The sequence below is a fragment of the Micromesistius poutassou genome (assembly GCF_964030765.1).
Source record: "Micromesistius poutassou genome assembly, chromosome: 4".
Taxonomy (NCBI): Eukaryota; Metazoa; Chordata; class Actinopteri; order Gadiformes; family Gadidae; genus Micromesistius; species Micromesistius poutassou.
In genome coordinates, this window is record NC_140274.1 from 15,535,922 (window position 1) to 15,554,570 (window position 18,649).

The 18,649-nt window shown below is 47.8% G+C and overlaps 1 protein-coding gene across 1 annotated transcript in view; it reads left to right on the forward strand.

Annotated features, from left to right (window-relative positions):
• Positions 1–18,649, forward strand: part of cntn5 (contactin 5) — a gene marked incomplete at both ends in the record, with an annotated part of 101,056 nt that overhangs the window by 47,007 nt on the left and 35,400 nt on the right. Inside the window, 5 exons of the mRNA XM_084466369.1 lie at positions 136–238; positions 5,169–5,350; positions 9,116–9,252; positions 10,446–10,575; positions 14,498–14,645. Coding sequence (XP_084322495.1) covers positions 136–238; positions 5,169–5,350; positions 9,116–9,252; positions 10,446–10,575; positions 14,498–14,645 — 700 coding nt within the window. The remainder of the gene's footprint in view (positions 1–135; positions 239–5,168; positions 5,351–9,115; positions 9,253–10,445; positions 10,576–14,497; positions 14,646–18,649) is intronic.

Here is an 18,649-nt window from a genome sequence, read left to right on the forward strand (position 1 = left end):
GTCGAGCCATGGGAGTCCATTATGAATTCTATGTGTGTCTGAAAGTTAACATGTCTTCCTTCTTCCCCCCATCTCTCTCTCTCTCTCTCTCTCTCTCTCTCTCTCTCTCTCTCTCTCTCTCTCCCTCTCCCCCAGGGGTCATGGGCGAGTACGAGCCTAAGATTGAGGTGCACTTCCCCCCGTCCGTCCTAGCTGCCAAGGGGCTCACCGTCAGGCTTGAGTGCTTTGCTCTGGGGAAGTAAGTCAGCCGGGAATTCAACCATTTCACATCGGGGGCTCGGGGCGTGAGGGTGGATTCTTTTAGCAATCAAATAACGGAAAATAAAACGGGCCGACATATTGAGAGTGGTCCCGCTGCTGTGAACGTGGGCGTGGACTACTTCCGCCATTACCTGACACGGAGGAAACGACGGGGCCTTTAGGTGGTGGCTCTGGGCGGGGATGCTAAGTGGCCGTGGAGAGTGAAGCATCATCGCCTCTCTCGTCTGTCTGACATGTTATTGCGTAGAGAACAGCACCAAAGAAAGGAATCTGGCCCCCCGGGCGGCCAGAGTGCTGCTATAATTGAGGGGCCCCTCTAATGTTCCAGTGTTTTCCCCCTGCCTCCGACTATCTGTTATGGCAGCGGAGAGCCAAGGTTATGTCTACGAAGAGAGAGCGGCTGGTAGCACTGGGACTGCCAGGAGCGGCGGGGGGGGGCGGGGGGGCGTGGGACGGGGGGGGGGGGGGAACGGTTGTTCTTTAGAGTCGGTGCAGCTCAAAGTCCTGGCTAGCTCCTTCTGCAAGCTGCGGCTGGCTCGTACCGTGGGGGCCTTGAGTTAAGTTAATGTGAAGATGGGGCTGAATGGTGTTTGTGGCAGATTGGAAATGTGAGTGTCGCAGCAGAAAGTAGAGGAAAGTAATATCATTGAAAAGAGATTTGAAAATATTTTAAATAAGAATAAAACACAATCAAATATACCGCATAAACAACATAGTTCTTTTAACAATTGGAATAATGAAAACATGAATGTAAGCCATTATGAACAGTTGATGCTACATTATTGAGACTGTATATTATAATCATTTCAGCTACAATCACAACAGCTCAGCTGAATATGAAAATAATTTGAATATTAAGAATTGAGATAATAATTAACTTCAGTTGTACAGCATTGTTTAAGAAGTGCCTCAAACGGCAAACAATTAATAAACTAACAGATCTACTTCAGCGCTCAAATAGCAAAAGGAAATGCATGACGGCGGTCAGGCCACGATAACACACATTGTGTTTGTTTTGCCACAAAGCCAACTCTTGTTTTGCGTCTCAAGGAATGATTTTGTTTATAATTATTAGTGCTGAATTATGCATTAGTGATGAAGCGCAAACATTAATCTGTTTAGCATGTACTCATGGGCTACACTAGCCGCCAAGCAAAAAAACAATTCATTATCTTTATAATGCCCATTAGCCGCCCACTTTCTTAAACACACAGACGTAGCTCCTGGCATGTGCGTTGCCTTGCTGTCAAACTATGGCACAGTCGTTGAATTGGATTGGATTAAGAGGCTGACACCCACCCCCGTTGGGTTTTCATTGTGCTTATGGGCTATGCGTCAGGCTGTGATTTTGCCTTATATAGCCTGAACCTCAAATGAAAGATTCATCCTCGTGGTCCATTATGAAATGCCAGTCTTTATCCAGCACAGGAGATGAAGTCAAAATTAGCTTTTGTCCCGCCTTCGCTCGCAGTGCGCGGCCGGCGAGGCTCGGCATCACACGTGGGTTTGTTTGTGTGTGTGTGTGTGTTTGAATGCCAAGTCCCTCTAATGTGATTGGCTGCGATGTTTACCAGCCGGCGGTGTTCTCCAGGAGCAGGTAGAGGACACAGAGGTCTACCTGATGAGTGAAGGCTGCCCTCCACTCACGCTGCCCCCCTCGAATAAACTCACATAATCACAGAGAGATGGAAAGATGGATGGATAGAAAGACAGACAGATAGATAGATAGAAGGATAGATAGACGGATAGATAGACAGACAGACAGACCGATGGTGGTAGGGAGAGATGGATATATAAAGATGGAGGGATTCATGGATGGATAGATAGAAAGACAGAGAGGGAGAGAGTGATGGTGAGAGGGAGATATGGATAAAAGATAGATCAACATTTATACATTTGAGCTCGATAGGGAGAGATGGATGCATGTATGGATAGATCATTTTGATTGAATTTCATAAAAACCTTGAATTTGCTGATCTAGCTTATATATTGTATCTCTCTGTATCTCTCTGTATCTCTCTCTCTCTCTCTCTCTCTCTCTCTCTCTCTGTATCTCTCTCTCTCTCTCTCTCTCTCTCTCTCTGCGCTATTCTTCCACCGCCAGAAAAGCACTTATCACCTAATTATGCACAACAACGCTCTTTTACACCTGCAATTAAAAGGCGTCCTTGATGTTCAGAGGGAGCAGAGAACACACCACGTCCAGCTGAAAAAGCTCTCACTCCCCCCTACCCCCCGATGTCCTTCAGCTAGTCCACGGCCCACTCTATCTAACATAGAAGTATATAAATAAATAGTTAATGGAGCATATGCTGTCCCTAATGTCTACCTCCGCCCTCTGTAATGTATTATTTATTTTGATGATTTTACACTACTTTATGTATATGTATTGGGATTCATTAGGAATATCTGGTCATATATGGTGCAGGCTTTTAATCAAACATGTAGCGACATATGAGGAGAAATCACGATGCATGTTAAAAATCTGCACTACAATGATGACAACCAGATGTTATCAAAGCCTATAGGTATCTATTATATAATGTGTTTAGTGTAGCTCTCGGTATCTGTTATATTTCGTCTTTAGTGTAGCTCTCTGTATCTATTATATGATGTCTTTAGTGAGGCTCTCTGTATCTATTGATTTTCGTCTTTCGTGTAGCTCTTGGTATCTATTATATGATGTCTTTAGTGTCACTATCGGTATCTATTGTATGATGTCTTTAGTGTAGCTCTCGCTATCTGTTGTATGATGTCTTTAGTGTAGCTCTCTGTATCTATTGTATGATGTCTTTAGTGTAGCTCTCTGTATCTATTATATGATGTCTTTAGTGTAGCTCTCTGTATCTATTGTATGATGTCTTTAGTGTTACTATCGGTGTAAACTGTATGATGTCTTAAGCGTACCTTTCTGTATCCATCGTACGACGAGGCTGTAACCTTCATGAGTTACAAGTCACGTTGAACTGAGACCGTCTGCTTAAAGCGTGAGCGTGAGAGCGTGAATATGCAATGAACATATACGCAATGTTAAAATATTACGTCAGCAAAAGTACAAAGTAAAGCGTACCTGAAACAGCTTTGAACAGGGATGGAGCCGGCAGCTCTCGGGTGCCAAGACAGACATAGAGGTTGTGTTTAATTCACAATCGTGATCAGAATACAACGGCCGGGGGCCTCGGTGTGGCGGCCGCGTGCCCATCAACGTCCTTGTGAATTTTGAGCAGCTGAAGGAGGAGATGTGGCGCCTCCATCCATCCGGGCCTCTGTGATTGATGGGCGCCACGGACGGTGTTTCTGCAGCCGCACGTTTTCATCTCTCACAGACCTGTCAGAAGTGGCTATGATACAAGAGCTGTCCTGATAAACCACAGAGAGACACGCTCCTTCATGGCACGCAAGGCCATCTATCACATCTACCCCCCCCCCCCCCCCCCCCCCCCCCCCCCCTTTTGGAAAACTGACGGATGACATTCCTCAGACCCTAATCATGACGGATCTCCCTGGGATACCGTAGTCACACGGGGTTCTGAATATTGAATATTTTCTCTAAAAAACCTCTGGATCGTATTCGGAGCGGGGGCTCATTCGGTCAGGAGCACCTTTTGTGTTTGAGGACCCTGCTCTATCCCCCCGAGGGGGATTATTGATTGGCCCTTTCAAAATCTGCCCATTTTTGTCATCACCCGTGGGAGAGTCCACCTTGGAGGGATGGATCAATCTACCGGTCCGACACAATGGACCGTACCAACTGGTTGGCTGATCTATCCATCATGCATCTGGTCTGACACTCCCTGTTGTGATGTCATTATCGGGGCATATTTTTACATGGCTTGTGATTGCCAATCAACATCACAGCTTGTGGTCCAGACATGGTCTGGACCTGGTTCTAGGTCTGGATTTGATTCAAGAAAGTTACTTCTTGTGTTTATTGGCTTTCTACTCGGTATTGAACATGAGGATAACCACTTACAGGAAGAATATGCTTTTTCTCTCACCGGGTAGAATGTTCTAGATGTTTATTAAAAGCGGCTCTCTGTCTTATGTGTGTAATTATCTTCACACATCGCCTTGCCGCCATGAAATTAACTATTTAGACCAAAGTAAATATCTTAAGATGTATTTCTCTTTGTCATTCCAGTAGTAGCATCATCTCAGAGGGCTGAACCCTTTTATATGATTCATAGGAAACAAAAGTATTAACGCCAAGTTATCATCAGTATTCTTCCCATCTTCGAGCGTAGACGTGAACTTCCAAGCGAAATGATGAGAATGAAACACGCCGCACAGTAGTACACACAGTGGTACACACAGTATTACACAAACAGTAGACACTGGTACAGTAACACAGAGCAGAAAATGACTACAATTCAAACTGTGTGAGGGTATACATTTACTTTGACCATATCTGTGTAATCATGCTGTCCTCTCCATCGATTTTCCTCTATTCTCCCTTTACCCTCCGTCCCTCGCCTTCACTTTCTCTCCGACCTTCTTACCTTTCCTCCACCCTTTCCCGTCTTACTCTCCCTGTCCCTCCCTGTCTCCCATTCTCTTCATCTCCTCCTTCCCCCACACCCGTCCCCATCCATCGACACCCCTCTCCTCCCGCCTCTCCCCCACCCTCTCCCTATCCAAATCCACCTGCTCTCCAACTCTTACTTCCACCCTCCTATCTACTCTACCTCACTCACTCCCTACGCTCCCTCACCCTCTCCACCACCCTTTTCCCCCACTCTCTCCTCTGCCCCCCCCCCCTCCCCTCACACTCTCCACCACCCTTTCCCCACTCACTCCTCCGACCACCCCCCACCCTCTACCTTCCCTTGCTCTCTCCCTCCCCACACACCTGCTCTCTCCCCCACCCTCTTCCGCCTCCCTCTCCTCCACCTCTCTCCTCCGCCCAGCCCCGTGCCCACCATCACCTGGAGGAAGATCAACGGAAACATCCCCAAGAAGGCGCGCCTGCGCAAGTCCCAGGCAGTCCTGGAGATCCCCAGCGCCCAGCTGGAAGACTCGGGGACCTACGAGTGCAAAGCGGAGAACCCCCGGGGAGGCACGGCCTTCAAGGGCCACCTCCAGGTCTACAGTAAGTCCGGGAGTGAATGGAGACCGCCCACGTGACCCCACATCACTGTGTCCATCATCCTGACACCTTAAGTGTCGGGGAGAGGTGGACGTTCAGCTAAGCATTGTCTAGTAGTCTGAGGACATTAGGTCGGTGGAGAGGTATAGAGAGGTGGTGCAAGGGATTATGTGACACCAATGTGACCAATTGCACATCTGCAAGCTCAAATGTTAATTTTTTGCTTTGCATTTGGATGAGCTAACAGACAATAACATGGTCTTGTTATAGAGTTGGTGTTGGCCTTCACTTGATATTTCGTCCTCTCTGGTGATTTCATACATTGCCATATCTTTTGGTCAATTAGATTGACCAAAAGAGGTTGATGGAATCGTTCGAATCACACAACTGCACAACCTCTGTAAACCTAATGAGCAGGGAGGTGGTCAATGGACGGTAACACGCTGTTGTTTCTGGAACCTCTCTTTGAGTAGGAAACTAGGACTGCTTGTGTGGACGTACCCAAGCAGTGAGGGGGCACTGTGTATGTAGCAATCAGTGGTTGAACACGAGTGGTCATTACAGGGCAGCTGCAATGACCAAATATGGTACCTTCTTTTTTTTTTTTTGTCCCTTAGTCCCCAACTAGTCCCTTGAGGTAACTCAGAGCTAACTAATCTCAAAATCTCTTTTTCAACATTCAAATAGGCATTGTTCACGGTGGTTCTGAGAAATAGTTGAGATTAAAGGGGCTCATCAAGTATGTCCATTGTTATATGTTGTTTGTTGTATTCAATCGATAGTTTTCGTTATTTTAACTTTTTTTATCCAATTTCTTCCATGATTTGTGTTTCCTTTTTTAGTCTGCTTTGTTTGAACTCTGCCAACAAAGGAATCAGTGTTGGTTGCTTTGAAGTCACATAGTTTGAAAAAAAATGCTAAAACATAAACATAATAGCGGAACAATCGGACCCAGACGGGTCCAAACCGGTCCTTCATAGAGGCTCGTCTGCATTACAGTCACATCTATAATAAGGAATATATGTAACAAAAGTGTCCCCACAGAAGCACTTAGAGGCAGTGGTGTGCTTTGATATCCCTTTAATAAGATCTTGTTAGAGCTCCACGCTCTGGAAACCCCGCCGACGGACACGAGCGCCGTCTAGACAGGTTGCAGGACGTGGTGAGGCGGAGTGTCTGAAGTTTAGCCCCTACTTTATGCGATGTTGATGTATAAATTGTCTCTCCTCGCCTCGCAACACATCCTGTCGTCAGTGTCATTGTGTGAGTATGCAAATGACGGCGGAGTGTTTGGCTTTCACCTGCGGTGTCAAATCAGCAAACAGTCACCGTGAACTGATCATTACCATTCAGATTGTGAGCGCTCTGATGTTATGCCAGATGAACTGTAAGGGAGGGTATCTACATGATTGTTCTTATGCTGAAGTATTAGGTGAGGGGAGGGGAGGTGAAACGTGGTACGGTGAGACAAGGTGAGGGGTGATGAGTGAGGTAAGAGAGGATGAGTGGAGGTGAGGGTGAGTTGTCTACCTGTTGGTGTTGTCACAATGCTAACTTTGACACAGTACCTTAGGAAATATCCATATCCGATACTATTTTTGATACCACAGGGGAAAATTCATTCAACATTGAGGGCATACAATTTTGGATAAATATAAAAAGGCCATAGTGTGATTACGAGGTACGACAACAGAATGACTGTAGTGAAGTGACGGATTGCTGGAGAGAGACAGCACTCAGAGTGAGTGAGAGGAGGGCTATGTGGGCACCGTAGCGCTATAGTGTGTGTCTGTCAACGCTGTCTGAGAGAAGAGAGAGCGAGAAAGCACTGCTGGTACAAGTGTATCGATACTGGGGAGAGTAAGTATTGACACCGTGTCAAATATTCAGTATCGACAGCAAAAAACAAATCGATATATTTGACCATACTACTATCCTTCAGCAAGAAGGAAGGAAAAAGCAGTGTCCTAACCCCTACCTGCTCAGTGTTTGAGTAGAAATTCGGTAAGGCTGTTGAAACTATTTGTAGTAAAAAATACATAGGATGTTACCATCGTGTGCATGCGTGTGTGTGTGTGTGTGTGTGTGTGTGTGTGTGTGTGTGTGTGTGCGCGCGAGTATAATCACCAGCAAGATACACCAGCCGACGATGAATGAATATATATATGAGGCAGAAGCGTACGCTACGCAATAAACACGGCATTGGTCCAATCGGCGTTTAACACGAGACACGGAACGCAAAAGTTGTGTTACAGGCTCAGGCTAGGATAGGAAAGGCAGTCAGTGAGGCTCACGCTTGCACCACTTTACCTTACCCTCTGGCTGCTGCCTGCATATGGGCTCCTACACTCTGGGTCCCCACAGCCCCGTTGGCTAGGGGCCGCGCGGCTCCATGATTACGGTGAAGGCAGGTCAAACTACCCGCCGACCTGGCCAAATGAGATCCAGTGGGGGGGGGTGCTGCGGGTCAGGGTGGGTGTGACGTGGGGTGATGGGGAAGCAATGGGAGACGCCGGGCAGCAGGGGCCTTGGGACACTGTCCTACAGGGGGGCAGGGCCACTTAATTATCTCCCACACCTGGACATGCTGCACAGTGGCCCCAGAGTCACACACAGTGTGTGTGTGTGTGTGTGTGTGTGTGTGTGTGTGTGTGTGTGTGTGTGTGTGTGTGTGTGTGTGTGTGTGTGTGTGTGTGTGTGTGTGTGTGTGTGTGTGTGTGTGTGTGGGGGGGGGGGGGGTGCACCTGTATTCATGAATTTGTGTGTGTGTGTGTGCACTTGTGAGCATGGGTTAGTGTGTGCGTTAATATATTTGTATGCGTCATGTGTTTGTGATTCTGTGTCCGTGTATTTGCAGAAATTTGCGGTTATGAGGTTATGTGTCTGTGCGTGCGTGTGTGTGTGTGTGTGGTTGTGCGTGTGTGTCCTTGCATGTATTGTTTTGTATGTATGTTTATGTATGTCTAAGTGCGTTGAGGGTGTGTCGTTTGTATATGTATGTGCATGTGTTTTTCTGAATGTGTGTGTGTGTGTGTGTGTGTGTGTAGCATGCAAGGCACTCCAGCAACCAAGGTAGTTTATGACCACGGGCAAAGACAGTGGAGCATGGTGTGGAATAGAGGTTACTCATATCACCCATGTATTAGTTGATAGCCAGCGCCATGGTTACCACACACACACACACACACACACACACACACACACACACACACACACACACACACACACACACACACACACTATTATTATTCTCTACCCTCTTCGAAAATCTTCCATGAACACACACTTTTTTTTATTCCTTGGTTTTTGCGATTTCAAGGTAGCTCTGGATTTAACCTGAGATTTCTCTACACTGCTGCAGACTGGGCGCAATTAACCTACATCCATGTAGCCTTACAGTTAATGCTGCATGACAGAATAAATTTCTGAGCACGTTTCAAACACAAATTTGTGGGATATTGTGAACTCAACTGTTCTGAACACATACAGTAGGTCTATTCAATTAATTAGACTGTACTCAACTAAACAGAACATGTGACAGAAGTGAACTATTGTACTGACAACACATTTCCAGACAGTTGGATTTGGTTTCTAAACTAGTGGAGCTAGATAGAGGATCCCCAACATACTACCCCTCAAAGCACTGGCCTCTGAGTGGCAGTGGTTCTGAGGAAGCCTAATTCCTCCACGACCCAGTGACTCATGTGTTCCCTCGGTATTCTCAAGGATATCTCTTTCAACTCTCGCCCTCACCCCCCCCCCCCCCAGCCCTTCCACAGTGGAGCCGGCTGATTAATGACACCCAGTTGGACAGTGGGGAGACGCTCCACTGGGAGTGCAGGGCAGCAGGCCGGCCCAGACCCACCTACCGCTGGCTGCTCAATGGATCACCCCTGATGATCCAGGTACCCACTCTCCATCCTTCTGTCTAAGTGTCTCTCCTCCCCCAACTCTCCCCTCCGCCCACCGCCGCCCTACTGGACGCTACTCCACTCTCAACCCGTCCTCAGCTCCAACCTACTCCACCCTCCACACTCCTCTCATCCCCGCCTCTCCTCCTCCTGTCATATACTCTCTCCTCCCATCTCCTCTACTCTTTGCTCCAGCCACTGCTCTCCTCCCTTCCTCGCATCAAACCTCTGCCCCACCCTCAGTCTCCTCCCCTCTCTCCCTACTCTCTCCCCTCTCCCCCACTCTCTCCTCCCCTTCTCTGCTCCACTCACTCCCCTGCTCTGCTCCTCCTCTCCTGCACCCTCTCCCCCACTCTCCTGCCGTCCTCTCCTCCTCCCCCTCCCTACCCACCTACACTCCTGTACTCTCCTAACCTCTCCTCCATCTCTCCACATCATCCACGCTCTCCCCCATCCACGTCCACTCTCTCCCCCACTCTCTCCCCTACTCTCCCCCACTATATCCACATCCAGTACTCTCTTCTCCCACTCGTCTCCATTCTCTTCCAGCCCCAGCTCCACCACCCCCTCCCACCCACCCGCCCACCCTCCCCTGTTCCCCCGACTCTCTCTCCCCACTCTCCGCCACTCTCCCCTCTCTCTCTGCCCCACTCTCTTCTCCCCCCTCTCCCCTCCTCTCCCTTGTGTCTACTTGTGAGTTACTATTGCCAAAGCTTGGAAGAACAGATCTGATGGCTGCCGGGCGTCTTCTGCTTCATGTGTGTCCACACGTGTGCTGGCCTCAGCTTGGACACGTATCTTTCAAAGATTTCAATCGTTACTTTATTCATGAAAATAGACTATGGTGGGGTGTACATTTTGTACACTTCGGTTTTTGATTTACACATCTGATCGATTGAAATCCGAATGATAGTAGTACAATTTAATATTCCAGTACCACTACATGCTTCTTCGCTTCCTGTAATGCTACATTTCCACAAATTAATAAACCCACATTTCTTCTCTTAATTTGCAATGTAAGTATGGCAAAGTAAAACGCTAAGGGCGGTCATGCTAAACACCAAGTATGGTGAATCTAAAGGCTACTTATGGTCAGGCTTAATGTTAAATGCTAAATATGGTCATGGTAACGCTTAATAATAAGAGCGGTCATGCTAAATGCTACATTTGAGGTGGTATTCTTGCAGGACCGAGTGGAAGTGGTCAACGGAGAGCTGAGCGTCCGCAACGTCATGCAGTCGGACTCCGGGATGTACACCTGCGTCGCCGAAAACAAGTACGGAACCGTCTACTCCAACGCAGAGCTCAGGGTTTTAGGTAAATATCCCCTCAGTGTTGTCTCTTTGTTGTTATCCAACGCCAGATCCCGACTTTGGGAAGGTTTCTTTGTGGCTCGTGCCGATGCGTGCCGACGCGGCGGATGAAGGAGGCAGACAATGGGTTATGTTTTCACAAACAAATTACCCTTTGTCTCCGTCTGCAACTCTTCACTTTGTCTCCCGATGGGAGATAATGAACAAAGAAGCCGAGGCGGAGCGCAGCGCGGACGAGGAGAGGAATTGAAATGCGAGCGGAGCGCACGCTCAACTGCAAGATTCGCTGATTGCCAATCAGCGGTGCTCACATTTCCATCAGGCCGTGGCGCGGCAGTGGCGGGCATGAATAAAAGAAGGGCCCTTGTGGTGGCACTGAGCCGGGCGGGTTGGTGGCTGCACGCGTCGGGCGCGGAGGGGAGCCCAGAGAATGAGCACTTCTGACATAGGGGGAGAGGATGGGGACAGGAGAGGCGATGGAGGAGACGCGTTAGCTGCTATCAGTGCTTTGGAGAAGGACAGTAATGGGTGGCTTCGTTTGGAGTGAACGAGCGTCCGCTCGTGTTTACCGATCTCCTTAAAAACAAAGAATGTGTACAAAAGTTACATTTTGAAGGGTCATTTAAAGACAAATACCGACGCTGAACGCTTCAGGGCTTGCTTACAACGGTGATTATGCGTGGCAATTTTAGGGGAGGCGTCCTGGTTCATCACGACCCTGATGAATTACCTTGCATAAATGTGTTTGTGAAATCATTTTGTGTGCGTGGGCTTGCATATCCCTGTGTAGAAGAATCCATCTGCGTTCCGAAAGGCAGCGCAACGAGTCCCATATTTTCTTTTCTTGTTTCTTGTTCGGTGCCAACTCAATGTTCAGCCTCAAGGCCCTTCTGAAGGGCAGGCGCTCGGGCCCCGGCCGGCCCCCTTCGCGGGGCCCTTTATGGTTGATGGACTATTTTCTCCCTGTCACCTTCGATACGGGGCCGCCCCGCGTGACAAGCGGCCCCGTGTCCTCCCCACCTGGAGCCAGGCCCGATGACCTGTCGCTCTGCGCTGGCCTTTCAGGCAGCGGCCACCCCCGTCACATGAGAGAAGGTCACCAACAACATCACTCAAAGGTCAAACTCTTTTTTTGGGGGGCTAATTGACAAAAACACAGTGATTTGAATTTTAAATATATTTTTTAGCTTGTAAAACCACACAAAACAAACCCTTTACACGATGCATCCCCTCCTAGGAACAAATGTTCTTTTAAACAGCGTAAATGGACCTTGATATTGTGCTTCATGCAGTCCCGATTTCACCCCGCCATCTGGTTTTACTGTTTGCTCAGGAAGGACACTCTTAGTTCACCATTCAAACTTCCACATGACAAACTAGAGGTTGTCCAAATATGATTACCATCGCTAAGGCTGACACTTAACGTCACTTCAATGAGAAAAGCGGTTGAGACAGATTCTTTATTAATAATACATGTACATTTTTATTTGCATATTTATCATACTACCTTGAGAAGTGAGAAGAGGGTTTGACTCTCTGCCAGGAGGCGCAAAAGCATTAGCACTGCTATCCCTCCTGTAGCATTAGCATGTAGCATTTGCAGCATTGGCGGTCGGAGGCAGGGAGGTATCAGGGCATGCTAATGAGCATCCTTGAGCCCTCGTCCCTCCTCTTGCATCAGCATGTAGCATTAGCACCGTCGGCCTGAGCAGTCGAGAAGTAGCCTTAGTCCCTCCTGTAGCATTAGCACTGTGAGTGCACGGGAGGCAGCCCTGGTCTCTTCCTGTAGTTTTAGCATGTAGCCTTTGCACCAGTGGCGGTCGGCGGCAGGGAGGAATCAGAGCATGCTAATGAGGTTTATCGAAGGCGACATGCCGGGTGAGTCCGTGGCCCCGCCTGGGACGACAGTCAGGCCGGTGATATCTAGTCGCTGTGATGAATGCTCCACTAACAGCAGGCACCCCCTCCCCCCCCCCCCACCACCCCCAGGCCTCCTCTTCCCACTGACCTGGCTCCCCTTTGAGATGTCTACCAGCAAACACTATCAGCACAGATTACACAGCTAATACCGGCCCGCAGACGAGTGAGCACTCACAGCTATGACGGGCTGCCAGTGCCCCACCCCACCCCCCCCCTTGCCAGCCTCTCTACGGCGGTGGTCTGTCCTCAGAAGTGGTGCCTCTCAACTGGGGACAGGCAGGAGAGGCAATAAGGGGGCCGCTCTGTCACAGCGCCGCAGGCAGAGGCTTAGTATTTTGATTAAAACAAACACACACACACACACACACTGGGGGCTGGCGGTACCGCGGGGACACTGGTGCGTCTGGGGGGGGGGGGGGGATTCGCTTTGCTCAGGGGCACGCGGGTCACTGGGAAGAGGGCTCAGCCCCCGTAGTCAGACGCAGTTGTCATTGTGGGTAATGTCACCTACATAGCGTCAGTCACGATTTGAATAACCCCTTCTGACAGGGCCCCACTGCCGACGGAGGGCCTCCATGTTGGCCCCACCGCAGCAGCTGTAATGCATAGCGCCGTGTTCTGCCAGCGAAACGGATGTATTAGACGGTTTTATGACCGTGCGACCTGCGGCCGTGTCAGCCTGGATTAGAAGTTATACATAGCGGAAAAGTTATCCTCCCCGTGAACGTGTATATCGCTTTAGCGTTTTTTGAACGCTCGTCAGCCTACCGACTGCCTCGTCTGAAACGCTATTCAGGCTTCTTCTCTGGAAAGTCCCGCTTCCGTTACCGACGCCGTGAACGAACGGACGTAGGGTAGCGTTTTTTTCACGGCCCTCTACTTAAGACCTAGGAGAAAATGTGCGTGGATGTTTAATTAAAACAAGGGGAACATATGCTAGCACTTTAATCATGGGCAAGACCATTCCTATCAGTAATCATTAGCAAACAGAACCAACCACTCTCGCTTAATTTTGTAAAAACAGATAGTTTAGGAAGCAACATGTTAAGACAAGGCACTGGGTTCCCACCTCTTTTGTTTTTATGAAAGATCTTGTAATTACAGCCAAGCCAATTAATCAGGCGACGGTGCTTGAGTCATTAAACGTGTCACTCTCCTCCCTGTGGCTCTTGTTAATAATAATTATTTTCCACCAGATCAACCGGTGGAAGCGGCTTTCCTTCCCTACAAACCACTAACATGCAGCAGGAGCCCTGCGGAGACATAAATCTCAGTAGCGAATGCCAGCGCGGCCTGTTAGCGACCTTCAAGGACATCTGGCGCTTCCTGGGCTGCAGCAGCGACGGCAGCCTCCACCGTGACCTTTTAGCTCCTCTGTCACATCCACTGTTTTTATTTTATTCATACAGTGTTGTTCGGCGGGGCCTCTAAAGGTTGCTAATGCCCCCCTCTTGGTGAGGCACTTTGGTGGTGATTGGCCCTGGGTCTCTAAGTGCCACAGCTGATTTGATCTGGTTTGTTTTTTAAATCAGCAGAGAGGCATGAGAGCATGACCATGGCTTGAGTTTGTGATATTTGCGTGGTTCTGCCCTTCCGTTATGCAATGCGCGTACGTGTGATGTGATGTGGAACACATTTGTAGTTTGAATAGTTTTAAGGGCACACGCACGGGTCAAGGGTTGCAGGCGGAGTCAGAGCGAGGTGCTAAGCACGTTCGCCAGATGGAGGTACGCCAAACACATCTGGCCACGGAGAAGTTGTTGACAACGGTGTCACGACTACTCCCTGTTAACCATCCCTCCGGTGTTTACAACCGTGTTTAGCGTGGAGGAGCAAAGATATTTCCATAATTAGTGAATAAAATATGAACGCTGGCTTATTCATGCAGTCATGTGGTTACGAGGGAGCAAGTGCCCGACCTGCAGGATAAAATGAAGTCGTTAAAACTGTTTTAGAGTTTGTTTTAAAGGGCGCACTAAACGTAATTTATGGCTTTTGTCACCTAGCGTCGCCGCCTGTCTTCATCCCCAACCCTGTGCGGGTCATCGCCACCCTGGGTAAGGATGTGTCCCTCGCCTGCAAGCCCCGGGCCTCGCCCAAGCCTCGGGTCACCTGGAGGAGAGCCGACAGCAGGCGGCTGCAGCAGAGCAACAGGTACCTCCTCCCCCCTGAATACCCTGCCTCTCCCTCACCTCTATGTATAGCTTTATTAGGATATTTCCTTTTTTTATATATATTTCCATCATTGACAGTGTGTACCGAGTGTTGTACCGGGTTTGGAAGTCACATTGAAAATGTCTAATACAAAGTTAAACCTTGGTAAAACAAGCCAAACAATCAATCAAACTTCAATCAAAACTGCAGCACAATGAAGGTCAAAATACTGAATCGCAGCCACGCATTTCAGAGCACCTGTGAATAAACCTTCTCAAGTCATCCTGCAAAAACGACACAGAGTGTACAATGAACGCCAAGGATCAGAGGCTCATTTCGCCACATCGATTTAGGGGATATTGTTCAGCTTCCCACTAACGAGAGAAGGCTCATTACCCCAGTGGAATAAAGACATGAAAGTATGAGCGCACATGAAACGGTTTTAGTAATGAAACCAGCAATGCAAGACATATACGCTGTCTCGCTCCACGTCGGCTCCGACACTATTCACACATTAAAGTCTGAATAGCGGAGGTTCCTCCGGGGCATTGAGCGGTCGAGTCCTCACAAACGGGCTCCTCCGACGCGCCCACCAGAAGATTCCAGTGCCCTCCTCCCCGGCACCGGGTGCGGCGGCTACCCGTTCAGTTTGATGCATCATCCCTTTTTTTTTCGAGGCGGGAAACAACTCAATGTGGCGCACCCCGGTGGGGCGCTAGCCTCGCCCCCCCCCGCGACATCAATCACGCCGAGCGCCGGGGCCAAATTCACCCGTCAGCACCCAGGCCTCCCAGGCGCCGTGGTGGCCAAGGTGGCCGAGCCCAGGCTCCGGAGCGCTCTCTCTCTCTCTCTCTCTCTCTCTCTGCAAGGGCAGGACGCTGATAATCCAATCACAATCACATAATTCCAAGCCCTTCCCCCCCCCCCCCCCCCTGAGACACGCCTACAGCCAGCCACAGCCAGCCAGCGCAGCAGTATGCATGCTCACTAGCAGACGGACAAACACCACATTTATTACAACGCAGTTGAACTACATTACATTTACATTTACATTGAGTGATTTATTCAGATGCTTTTATCCAGAGCGTCGTTCAGGCGAGGCGGAGTATAATCAAAGCAGCTCGATCGATACGGGAGGAGGAACTATGGAAAATTCAAGTGCTGCACGAACCACGTTTCTAGAAAAATGAAGCACTAGACTAGTGCAGTGGAGAGGGAAGGCGTAAGTGGCGAGTCGCTCAAAGAATCAAGAGACACAGTGTTTTTAAAACAATATTATTGATTGTAGTGGAGTGCATAGTTGGAGTTAGTTAAAAAGTTAAATTAAAGTTGTGCACTAGATCAAAGGCCCATTTTTTCTACACTGCCAACAGCTGTGTGTTTTCTCAGCAGCTGGGGTGAGAGATAGTGCAATAGATGGATGAAGGAGACGAGGTGATCCTTTAAGGCGAAAGGGCTGAGGAACGCCCAGAGATTGGATCTCTGTGTATCTGATACACTGTGGGAGACATTCGTCAAACCCTGGTTCTTCTCTGTAGTGTCACATCAGACCTGGGGACGATTCTGGGCGAATCTTACCCTTACATCTCACTCATCTCACAAGTTTTATCTCAGAAGATAAACCTTGGCACAATTTTTCAATACAGGTTATATTTGTTCAAGATGTGGTTCTAAACTGTCATCATTTATGTTACTATTTTATTTTTTGAATATCTTGGTGGTTAAGGAGCAGCCTCTTAAAAAAAAAAAAAAAAAACCTGTCTTTGATTCTTAGGCAAAACAGGGCACTTTAGGAATATTAAAAGGGTTCTCCCTGCATAAATTTATTACATCTGTCAGCCATTTTGTATTGAATGTAGGACTTTTTGTAACACTCAACAATATTACATAATGGAGCACAAGTTTGCCTGCAGTAGAATTTTCACCAGACGCAAACATATTCTTGATTGAAGGTGAAGTGCCATCCTTGAAATAACCCACTTTATATTTTACAAGGCTTTATTTGGTTATCGTCAATAACTTTTTTCCTCTGCTCTGAAAATAGGAGAAGGAATTCAGTTCCAGTCTTAAGATTGCGTTAGCTTGTATTGTTTGCTTCCGTTCCGGTTCCCATGTTCCAATGTTCTAAAGACAGTGCTATTCTGCTGTCTTTAAGAAGGCCAGTGATTTCCATTCTGAACTTGTGGCTGTCGGGTCTTACCCGGGCGGATCAGGGCTAAGACCGGCAGGAGTGGGGGGGTGGGGGGTGTGGGGGGTCATCCATTGTCAGGTCTCGAATCCTGAAAGCATTTTCCCGACTTTACCCATGGAGCTGCGGTGCCTTCGCCGCTGCAAAGACGGCATAAGAGTCTGGAAGGAACAGGTCACGAGATCGACGCAGCGCTGCCTTTATCTGGAATTGGCAGCTGTGCTGATTTAACGAAGTTCCCGTAATTAACATGGATTTCCTCTAATGTTCAGGGGCCTTTGTCTTTTAAACACAAAGTATTAATCCCATTAGTTTCTGCTTTACGTGGCCCACACCATTACCACCGAAAGCCTGTCTTTTCACTGACGGACAACAGAAACAAAAGGTTGAATTTGTCAATATAATAAAACAATGAAGACTTCAGTCGCCCCCTGTTGTGTACATTCCCTGTTCCTTCGCTCCTGCGTCGCTCTATCCGCCTGCTATACCGCTGTGGCCTCCTCTTATTTATAGAGTTGGACTCGTCTGGCCCGGGCTAATTTGCATGTGTTGTGCGCCGGCGCTCCCTGGAAGGTGTCCTTTCCGCCCCAGCGTCCTTGTCCTATGCAGATTCCTCCTTAATTTGAGGAACGTCTCGTGGCGGCGGGTGGCGGGATTTTGTCACACCTTGCCGAGTCTGCCTTCGCAAATGTCTATCACCCCTAGCCGTAATAACCAGGGGGCTTAGCACGGTAAATACGGACGTCAACACAATGGGAATGAAATGAATGGACAAAAGAAACAAACTTTTTTTGTGTGTGTTATTCTGATTGTTTGGTTTGGGCAGAAATTGCATTTTTTTTTTGAGATTAGATCGGGAATATTCCAACCAAACAGGGTGGCTATAAATATTTAATGTGGGTTGCAATTCAATTAAATTAAATGTGTCTGCATCGGCCACTAGAAATACAAAAAGATCTGGCATCAAAATGATCACGATCCAAAGATATCTTCTCCTAGAACAAATCCTCCATTTGATTGTGCCCAATAGCCACAGACTAGAAAGTAACCTGAATAACCTGATCTTGCCATGAAATCCAGTGTAGCATAAGAATATATATATTTTTTTAATGCCATTGTAATACAGATCTTTTTAATATATAGGCAACGTAAATGTGCTGATTTATCTGTCAAAATAGTGTCAAAATAGATATTTCGAGATATTCGAGATTATTCTAAATAATTGATGCATGCTTTATTAAGTGGAATGAACATACACTTGAATAAAGGCACAATTGATATCCAACTAGCGCTGGTCTCTGTTTGGCCATACACTGATGGATTGGCCTGAAATGTGCTCTGACTGATCAGCGGGGTGCCTAGTGAGCTCATACTGTCCTAATCCTTCAATTACAAGCTGAATATTCATCTAAATGTCACTGGCTCACCACAAGCTTGCTGGACCACATTTGGTATTTTGAATAATACTTGGCTGCATATGAAACCAATTTCCAGAGTTGGTACATCCAATTAGGTATTTTAAAAGTTATTAATGTGGAAATCGAAAAAAGCCTTTAACTCGTTCTGTGTTGTGCCATTCCAGTAGGAGTTATCTTCCAATTTTATGTTTTCGAAATCTTCAGAATGGAAAGTGAGAACCATTCAGGCACGCTGAGATAACTTAATCCGTGCCCCTGGCCACAAGTGTTGGTAATTGGACAGAAATGTTGAGTTTGTCCACAACATTTTGGAAGCAGAGATAATGGATGTAATTGGCAAACTTGTATAAAGTGTAGTGGTGTGTTTTTTGGCCTCAGAAAAGTTTAACCGCTTCGCA